At 34.9% G+C, this 11124-nt stretch overlaps 1 protein-coding gene across 2 annotated transcripts in view; it reads left to right on the forward strand.

Moving 5' to 3' along the window:
* The window catches only part of LOC108917147 (glutamate receptor-interacting protein 2), a 170915-nt gene that overhangs the window by 153726 nt on the left and 6065 nt on the right, over positions 1-11124 (forward strand). For both annotated transcript variants that reach the window (XM_023454247.1, XM_018723619.2), the window contains exons 9-12: positions 6751-7092; positions 8087-8248; positions 9014-9130; positions 9213-9649. In XM_023454247.1, the coding sequence (XP_023310015.1) occupies positions 6751-7092; positions 8087-8248; positions 9014-9130; positions 9213-9649 (1058 nt within the window). The remainder of the gene's footprint in view (positions 1-6750; positions 7093-8086; positions 8249-9013; positions 9131-9212; positions 9650-11124) is intronic.

The following is an 11124-nucleotide window of genomic DNA, read 5'->3' on the forward strand; positions in this document are numbered from 1 at the left end:
GTTATATTTGAATTAGTGCACTTAATCGAGTGTATTTATTGCTGTTTACGAACCAATAAAAGGGGAAATGTGCGAATTGCAGTCACAAACAGATTAGTTTGAGAGTATTTTTAATAGAATAATTTCTATTCTAGAGTGGTGATTTCTACACAGGGTCATTCTAAAATACAGGCTGTTACAAATTCGCTACAGGGATCTCGGAAACGAGAAGAGATACAAACTAGCTTAAATGGGGGCAAAGTTGCGTAATCCGGGGACCAACATTATGTCTCTAAAAAATCAAGGCTAACATGATTAGTTTTCAAAATATTAAAAAAAAAACGAAATTTTGGAAATCAGTTTTTGTTTAATTTCAGCCTTGTTTGAAGTGATATTGAAAAAAGAAGAACACATTTCTCATGGCCACCTTTTGCCCTCTATCGAATGGCATAATCAATTTTCATCTTCAACTTCATTTTTTTGAATACGACCCTAGAAATTTTATTACATTTTTTGCAAGCCTTCATGACCCCAAATAGTGTACTGCCTCAGCCCGAACCAGATTCAGACGTTTTGTCTCGAAAAATTCATCTTCAGTGTATTCGTTCCAAATTTATCTAAATTTTTATTTAGACTACTTTGTTTATTGAATTATCGTACACTGTAAGTGCCGTTAGACCCTGTGAAATCCATCTAGTTATTTAAACTATTACCACCGCTCATTAAAATAAAAAAATAGCATTTTATTCCCGTGTCCATAGTTATTTGTAGGCTTCTCGAGATCTCAAAATTCAAACAAATTCCGATCTATTTTTTTCAGGATATACGTACAAATACATCTGACATGCTTTTTCACAGTTGCAGTTACATACAGGTATAATAAATTCCGATAATATTACGTTGATCTTCATTTTCACCCTTTGCCAAAACGAAAATGTTTTTGAACATTTACTGAAATTTTTTAAAGAATAATATTCAGTTGCCGTTTTGGTTGTTCATATGCATTTTTAAGAATTAATTTGTCATAATAAAATTAAAATTGTAATAATGTTTTAGTTTTGACGCAACAACTTATTGAGTTATTATGACCAAGTGATGGTAATAGTTAATAATAATAAATGTTTTATTGTAACGTAGTGGTGGTAATAGTTTAAAAAAAGGATTTTGTAGTTCAAAGCCTATATTTTTAAGAAAAAAAATACCCCATATTGATAAAATGATATTATCGATTTTTCCCGGTATCTCGAACATATACATTTGTGATTTTTGGTTCCTTTTCTGTAAATTGATGTTTATTTTGCACTCTTTTATATAAATATTAATTTTAACAGTATTATCCATAAATATTGACAAATACATGTTACAATTAAACTATTAATGAAAAAAATGTTTGAAAAAAATTATTAACAATACAACAACTAAATAAAAATCGGAAATTTGCGTTTCAATTCACTTTATTTTTAGATTATATGATATAAATTCAGCCACACTTTTGTCCACACTAAAGTCACACTAGTGCGAATTCGCACTGATCGGACTTTTCAGACTCTCTATTCCAATAATAATAGACTNCCCATATTGATAAAATGATATTATCGATTTTTCCCGGTATCTCGAACATATACATTTGTGATTTTTGGTTCCTTTTCTGTAAATTGATGTTTATTTTGCACTCTTTTATATAAATATTAATTTTAACAGTATTATCCATAAATATTGACAAATACATGTTACAATTAAACTATTAATGAAAAAAATGTTTGAAAAAAAATATTAACAATAAAACAACTAAATAAAAATCGGAAATTTGCGTTTCAATTCACTTTATTTTTAGATTATATGATATAAATTCAGCCACACTTTTGTCCACACTAAAGTCACACTAGTGCGAATTCGCACCGATCGGACTTTTAAGACTCTCTATTCCGACAATAATAGACTGAGGCCAGCTGTGGTACGGTCTGTTTGGGCTATAAAAGGAATTATCGTGGTGGGGGGGAATCTTCGTCAGCTGCTACCTGAGAAATGCCAACTATTAAAAACCGGTGGTGCGAATTCGCACTAGTGTGACCTTTGAAAGTTAACACTATTGAAATTTCATACCGATAGTAGTGTCAATAAGTAAGGGTGTTAGTTGGCTTAAAATATTATACTCATTTATAAATAGTTTTTATTGTTTTCAATTTATTTTAAATCTACTTCCCAATAAATTTTGTTGAAGTTATCAATATGTAGAATTATAATAGTAGGTACCTTATTTGTAGTTTTTTTTACTTTAAAATAATCAATACAGTCCAATTTACTCTTTTAATATTGGTCGTATCAAAAAATGTTAAAGGAAGAAAATTAGAATTGAATTATCTGTCCACTGATATTGTACAAGGCATCAAAATATGGAATATTACAAATACAGGGTGAAACAAACGGCGGCTACCCGTCAATTATCCCCATACAAACAATGGACTTTATTGATAATTGAGCAAGTTGTAGACTTCAACTGAAGATGACCTTGAACTTTACCTTGAAGTAAATTTTCAAGGTCATTTGAAGGTCAACTTTGTTTTTCTTAATAGAAACTCTCATTTTTGACGATGGATCCGGAGAGACCAGAAAATTTCACATAAATATAGATAAAAAAATTTCACTTATGGGTCAAAATTACCTTCAGAGGTCATTGCAGTAAAAAGTCAGTCCTCAAATGTTACTAAAATGTATTACCCTACCTTTACCGTTGCTAGTATGTATTCAATTTCATCAGGTACCAAAATATCCCAATACTTGAAACGAATTTCAAACGTTTAAGTAAAAAATCTCGCGCGCGACCGAGAGCAATGTTCACGCGCATGCGCGGATCCGGCGCCCTTTCTCCCGCGTGTAGGCCGTTTATTGTAGTTAACTTTTTCTGCTGCTAGCGCGTTTAATACATGAACTATGAATGTAAAACTTTCTGAAAATAAAAATGTTGCCCTTTCTTTCATTGTGTCTAAAATCCCGGTCCGATACGTCCAATATTTAATTAACAATGAACGTTACATACAAAGGCGTAGATCATTTCTCTTTTTTTTTAATTACCGTAAAACTAAGCTCTATTTAATGCAAAAAGAGCGAATTCCCGAGCGGCTTTTGCCCTGACCCTGGAACAATTTGTTTATAACGCTGCTTTACACGTCGTACTTTGTTAGTTTTTAAAATTTTTGAAATTTTTCTTTTCCGATACGTTTCTTTGAATCAATTAGAAATTATAGGTATTTACGATATTAACTTCTAAAATTAACGTTTCATCAACATCATCACAAATTTCCAGCGTAGAAAATGCGTAGAAAAGGCGTGCGTATTCTACAAAATGGAACTGTAGTATTTTCTTTAATTTTTCAATAGAGGCAAGGGACTCACTCTACCTAAGCACCCCAAAAAATTAAAGGCAAGGGGACTCATTGTAATTAAGTACATTAAACTAAGTTAATATAATGAATAAAATGGAATTAAATAAATTGACATATTGGGAATGTAACCAAAATGCTGCCATAGCATCGCGATTGTATGCCGATTGTTTTCCTTTGCGATCACATCCTGCAGTTCGTAGGTTCGTTTATGCTGTTCAAAGTAGAACACATACAGGAAATTCGAGGTAGGCATGTTGGACCTAAGCTATCTAGATTGCTGCAGGTAGATGTTTTAGAAGAAGATCCAGTTAGTACTAGAGAAGATAAATTAATATTGTTCATGGTATGGTTATGGGATTATGAGTATGGTCTCTATTTTATCTGTGAGAAAATTATATTTTTATATTCGTTACTTTTCAGCATTCAAAATAATGGTACTTGAAAAACGTTCTTAGTCTGGCTAAAAGAAACACCCCAACTAAAAAAAAAATACCAAACTATATTTGAAAAATCAAATCAAATTACCTCGAATTGTCTTGGAAGCTGTATCATTATTTCAGCTAAACAGATTAAAAGTAAACTTAATCCCTGAAGGACTAAATGTGACATTTTCTCCGTTGAAATTAAAATTAAAACAGTGCTTAGACCATGCCAAAAATATTTGGTTGCAATGCATTTGAATAACACGTTTTTCCTTGAACATTTTTTCATCCGTCGCTCTTTAACAGACCACCCTGTATAGGAAGGCATTTCGATGCAACAATCAGTCACCGTTTAGGAAATACATCCAGTCCGACCCTGTTCTATTAGGTATGTTTTATATAGTGCGCGTAATGGGCCTTATTTATTATTTATACGAGGGTGGAATAATCTAAAGTCGTCCTTATATCGGAATATTTATTGTACGGAAAACCTTTTACCGTCAAAAAGGAAGTAGCTTCATTTGCCGAGCCATTTATTCGGATTTCGGACTTACGGATCCGACAAAGGGGTTCGTTTCGGCGGAGTAATGTTAAATTCGAAAATAATACTCATTTTCTGCCGTATTATAACCCACATGTGGCCCGGTTAAATCCTATTACCCTGCAAAATTTATGTGGTTTTGATGGAAATGTTGAAAAAGTTAAAAATGCAATGAATTCCTACGCATAATCTCTTAAACATTGAACCAGACATTTTCTTATTCGGTACTTCTGGGTCGGGATAATCCAACTGATGTCGTCTTCTTGCAACAACATGGTTTTCTCCTGACAAAAAGTAGGCTCTAACCGTATCAACTGTTTCTTGACTCATATGCATGCTGTTTCACAGAAAAACATGAAAATGAAAACACAAAAATTCACTGTACCGTCAGTAACCGAAGTGAAAACTAAAATAAAATGTAACACAATGAAGTGTTGATGACGTATTCTGTTATTTCCGTTTCGCCGAATTAACGTGGCAGTTTGTTCTTTATCCATTTACCATACCGTCATATCATACCAGGTGTGAAGTCAACTGGAAGTAGCGACTTTTCTGGGGCGGCAATACGCGGCATTTTAACTGAACAGCGAAGGCTAATCGGCTAATCTCCGTTGCTCTTCGTTAGCGTTCGGAACATTAACGGATTGCTTAAATTTAGGCCGTCTCGGTTTAATTTTGATGCTGTTTTGTTTATTTTGGATTTATTCAATAGTATAACACAGTATCTTATACTTTTTGAATAAAACCTGTTTGAACTTTCTTAATGTTCTTAAGGAGGTATATCGAGGTCCAAGGGAAGTGAGGAGCGCAGGGGGGGTCCGATGCTTTTCTTATGGGACTAAAACCCGCTGCCAATTTGAAAAAATTAAATTCTATTGAAATCATTTGCATCATATAGCAGAGAAATCTACTCTTATGCACATAGCATACATATTGACTAATTAACAACATAAAAATATCATATTTAAGTAGTTTTAAATTATATTTAATGAACGCATAAAGACTATGTAGATGTGGCAACAGCGCTAATAATTGACTAGCAGTTCTACACACTGCGAACCTACAGACCTCGGACATCGGAGATATTGCGCGTCAAATTCGGGTAAAGATGCGTACGCGTTCAAAAATGTATTGTGTGTAAACTATATATCGTATTATCCTCGCGAAGATTTATATCCTTTATTTAAAATCCGTAAATCATGTGAACTGGTAAAACAACGAGAATTATGTTAATTTAGTTCTAAAGATATGAAATGACACTCGCGCCTATCTCTCGTCCAAGTCGAAGAAAATGTTGGATGCAATTTTGAAGATTCTGTGATAGAAATTACATTATTACTCACTGTTCGTGTTTTTAATCTCTATTTTAGTAATGTTACAAAAGTTTTGCAACTATAACTAATTTTCTAGATATAAAGTTTGCTGAGAAATGTTTATGTTCCTTTGTTATTCCGTACAAATCTCAAGTATTACTAATTATATTAATCAAGTAAAGAAAACTTTATGTAACCCTAAATATTGCTGGATGTTTTTATAAACCATTAAATATATTAAAAGGATTTATCAACTATTTTTTATTCCAATAAATATGTCACAGCTTCCTAGTCTTTTTTAATTAATCTAGTTTTTTAAAAACATTACAAAAAATCATCTGTTGTGGATAATTTATTGTTGATAACAATGTACATGGGATTTAGAAAAAATAGTGTTTTAAATCAATTTCGTTGTTATCGTCTTTCAAATGTATTCCCTCCTTGCTGCCCGCTGATTGCGACGTTGCCACATTAATCCTCAAGTCAGACAGAAATGCAATTATTGGTTTCTGTTTCTAATTAATACAGCTGTACTATGTTCAAAACATAACATTAGTTTTACATCAAAAATAAGATAATACCTGTGTACTATCTATGGAAAAGTTTTGTTTCACAATTTCTACATTTTTTTCTCAGTTATGAGCAAAAAAAGAGCCGCACCGTCCATCTTCGCCACATAAACCTGTGTTAAAATGAACATCTTTCAACAACAATATCTCAAAATCTAGATTCAAAAAAAATTTCAAAAAAATATGACGCACAGAGGGAGCACTAGCTAATACGCTATATAAATTTCAAGTACATCTGTGCATTTGAGTAAACCCGATATACTTCCTTAAACCGACAAAAATAATTTTAAAATATAAATTAGATTTATATTTTAAAATTAGTTTATTTTGTTTGGAGTTCATTTGTTTTTCTACTATCATTTTCGAAAATTTCATAAAAAATCGTGCAACTTTTGTATTTTACAATTTTTTATAACTCTAAAAACAAAAAAGTTAATGGGGGGGGTCAAAATAGAGTGTATCACCCTGTACATAAAACAATTGTGTACTATCATCCACCGCAACTACTGAAAACCTAAAATACACGAATGTACGTTATTTCAGCCTCAAAAACTCGCCCAGACGAACCTTTCATCATTTCGGAGATCCGCAGGGGCTCCATAGCCCACCGCACAGGCACCCTGCACGCCGGAGATCGCCTGCTGGCCATCGACAATCGTCAGCTGGATCACATGACCATAGAGTCGGCCTTCGACATCCTCCAGACGTCCACCAACGAGATAGTCACCCTGAAAGTGGAGAAAACCGAAACCGAGAACGCCAATTTGTTCCTGGACAGCGTGGTGTACACCGTCGAATTGCACAGGTACGGCGGACCGCTGGGTATCACCATCTCTGGGAGCGAGGATTGCGTGGATCCCATTATTCTGTCGAGATTAACGGAAGGTAACGCACGTTTAAATATCTCCTAGCTTTCACGTTTACCTTGAGAACAAATGAAAGATTAGCTAGACGAGTAACTGCACAGTTTAAGTTCTTTAATTCAAATCAGAATTGTGTTATGCTGCGATTACACGAAGCTACGGTAGCTATGTAGCTATGTTCGTTATATTCGCTACGTATATTACGAACAGTATATACGTACGTACGTATAGTTATTTCGCGATCTTTTTCATAAAGTCACACGAACATCATGTGCGCTAGGCGTAAAGAAATAGTGAACTGTTTTGTCTCAGTTTATATCATTAAAACTGAAGAGCGAATCTCCCTCGACATGTCTACCATCGCGAGAGTAAAGTTCTTTTACACATATTTAATGTTAAACTACACAGAGCGCTATGTTCGCTATGTATATTAAACATCATTGCATGAGTTAGTAATAGTGAACTGTTTTTATCTGTTTTCATAAAAAAAATAATGCCTGATTTCATCGCGAGCATAGATTACGTAGCGCAGGCAATCATGGTTTTAATAGTAAATTATAGCCGATAAAAACAAATCTACTTCAAAGTGTCCATAATCGCGAGCATAGCTTACCTATTCTGTATGATCATGCTATTTAATGCTAAGGTCACACTAAGAGCTATGCTCGCTAGGCATAGCTATTTTACGATGATAGACACGAAAGGTGTTTTATACTAAGGCTACATAAAACGTTATGTATATTAGACACCATTGTATTAGTAAATGGAGAACTATTTTTACCCAGGTTTTTATCGTAAAATGTAGCTAAAAACATATCAAGCTAATTAGCGCTACGTATGATCGTAATATTGGCGAACAAAGTTAACATAACGTCATAACCATAAAACAATGGTGGCAATTCTTAATACTCATAGCATGGTACACTGTGCAGTCGTAATATCGGCAGTTTCTAATATTTACAGCGAACATAGCGCACTGTGCGACCCTATCGTTATGATTTATTTTTTCCTCTCAGGCGGCTTGGCAGAGAAAACTGGTGCTTTACACGTGGGGGATAGAATATTAGCAATAAATGGTGAAAGTTTGGAACACAGGCCCTTGTCAGATGCTATAAGGTTGCTTCAGACTTCTGGAGACAGAGTACAGTTGAAGATAGCAAGAAATATCAAACCTACCGGTATGTATACATTGATATAGGGCGTACCTAGCTTTGGATGGAGGTTATATGTATACCACAGACAATATAGCTTCGCCCCAGACCGCTACTGGAATAGGACAGCAGTTTTAAATTTCCGAATTGCCGATAGAGTACACCACCAGCAGAATTTTAGGATGAATCAAATGCAGCAGCCGCATTCCTACGTGTATCCTAGCAACATATAAACAACACTTTGGCAATGTTGCCAGGCGTACTTACGGATTTATTTTGTACTTTTTTATCAATATCTGTTTCTTGCGTTACTGTATTTACTTAAATGTATGATGTAGGTATTGATAAAAATGTTTTAAAGAATCAGCGAATATCTATGTAGTTCCATATGATATTCTGTAGCGGTGTCACAGTTAGGTTATTTAATCATAATTTCGTTAATTAGCTACTATTTTCATTTGCTAACATAAAATATGTTTAAAGTAAAAAATCATTAAAAAAATCATACTTCTTGAAATAACAAACAACGATTTTTATAACCAACCTTTACAACAACATAAGGAGAATACCTAAAAACGAAATAACATTACAATTTTTACAAATTTTCAACATGCAAGTAATTGTGATGATACAGTTGAAAATATGCTTTAATTTACTCTATTTATTGATTTAAAAACAAATTCAGAATTATCAAACAATTCGTCCTGTATTTTTTCTTTCAATACTTGTAAATTTTATAGTCTTTTAATAATATATTTTGTTGAAGTGTATGAATAACTATTTGTTTTACAGAAAACGGTATGGAAGAACCAAGATGCAGCTACTCTAGCCCAGGGCTAATGAGTGTGGACAGCGCAATACATTCTTGGGACAGCAACACTGTGGATAACACCAATGATAACGCCACAGGTACTTCTTCGCCCAAATCCAAATCTGATGATTTGTCTTCCCATTCTCGGAAGGTACTTATAACCGAAACTTTTCTTTTTAGATATCCCCGAGATAAAAGACGTGGAAAGCGTCCTAAGCGAACCCCTTTCATATCAAGATCAAGACAAGGACCTGACCCTCACCAAAAACAGGAAGCGCGATTCGCAGCTCCAATACTACTCAGACACCGAGGAGATATTCTGCCCGAGTCCCCTGCCTCTGCCAAATTACAGCTTCACAAACACCATGAAATATGAGAACAGTTTCGCGCAATCGCCCAATAGTTTTATAGACAGGCTGCCCGGCACCTACAGCAACGAGAGCATGTTGGACAACGAAATCTACCACGTCACGTTATACAAAGATTCCATATACGACGATTATGGATTCAGTGTCAGCGACGGCCTCTACGAGAAGGGGGTCTACGTGAACAGGATTAGAAAAGGGGGACCGGCGGATATTGTCGGTCTATTGAAACCCTACGACCGGATTATACAGGTAATAGGAGCTGGAGTAGTTTCCAGTAGGAAATTATTTTGAAACTATTTTTTTACACGAACAGAAACAGTTTGTTGCTGCGCCTTAAAAATTTTGTTGTCGAGATTTCTCCACGTGAATAGCTTAATTACGTCGTATTTTTATGTATGTCCAGGTCATTTTAAGAGTATCATTATTCAGTAGAATATGCACTTCTCCTCAAATTTCTTCCTATGCTTTGACCATGATGTGTCTCGTAATTTATACTCGAATAGCAATTCGGCGAGTCCGGTATTGGTAAACTAGACCGCAATTTTTCCGAATTTTCCAGTTTTTTCCAATTTCTGAGAAAAAAACTCGCTGTAATACTCGAAGAGGCATTTTTAAATTTCTTCAGATATAGCGGACCGTATCAACCAACACATTTAATGTAAAATACAGGGTAGCCCATCGAAAACGTACCGCAAGGCATTACAGGGTAGTAAATAACTTTTCGGCAAAATCCAAAAACAGGTCAAATTTGCTCCTGAGGGGGACAACTTTTGGCTCAAAAAGCATACCAAAATCTTCAACCCCCTAAGTGGGGGTGCTATCCCCCAAATTTTTATTAAATGGGAATGGGGTCAAGTGGGGGGTCATTAGAAAGGGCTTTTAATCCTCTATACATCGATTACTTTTTGAAAATCGATTCATTATTTTAGAAAATATGCAGCTTTGAAAATACGAACAATATTTTTGACGAGAAATGCGAAAATCGATTTAATTTTACTTCAAAACTTACGGTATTAGTCAAGTAAATGCTGAAAATGTTGTCCGCCAACTTGCATACAATGATACAGGTTGTCTTCAAACCGTTGTCGAACATTCTGGAGCACTTGCGGTGTTACTTCGCGACATACATTAATGATTCGTCCTCGCAGATCTTCCAAGGTATCAGGTGGAGTGCTGTAAACTTTGCTTTTAATGTGCCCCCAGAGAAAGAAATCTAAAGGATTTAAGTCGGGTGACCGAGGGGGCCACTCAATTGCACCTCTTCGTCCTATCCAGCGTCCTGGAAACGTCTCATTTAGGTAATTGCGCACATTGAGCGAGTAATGTGGAGGAGCTCCGTCTTGCTGGAAAATCAGTTCGTGTTCATTGTAAGCAGGGTCGTCCTCTATGATATTTGTTAGAGCTGGGTCGATGACATTTTGTAGTAAATCCAAGTACATATCGCCTGTCAAATTTCCAGGAAGGAAAAAAGGACCTACAATGGAATTTCCAAAAATACCTGCCCATACATTCAACTTCTGGGGGTGTTGGGAGTGTGTCTCATGGAAAATCCTTGGATTGGTATCAGCCCAGTAACGACAATTATGGCGATTCACTAAACCATTCAAGAAGAACGTACACTCGTCCGAAAAACACACATTAAAGAGGAAATTATCGTTTATCGCTCGTTCAGTCATTATTTCGCAAAATTGCAAACGACGATCAAAATCGTCTTCATTTAGCTC

This window comes from Anoplophora glabripennis, unplaced genomic scaffold (genome assembly GCF_000390285.2).
Source record: "Anoplophora glabripennis isolate ALB-LARVAE unplaced genomic scaffold, Agla_2.0 scaffold85, whole genome shotgun sequence".
Classification (NCBI taxonomy): domain Eukaryota; kingdom Metazoa; phylum Arthropoda; class Insecta; order Coleoptera; family Cerambycidae; genus Anoplophora; species Anoplophora glabripennis.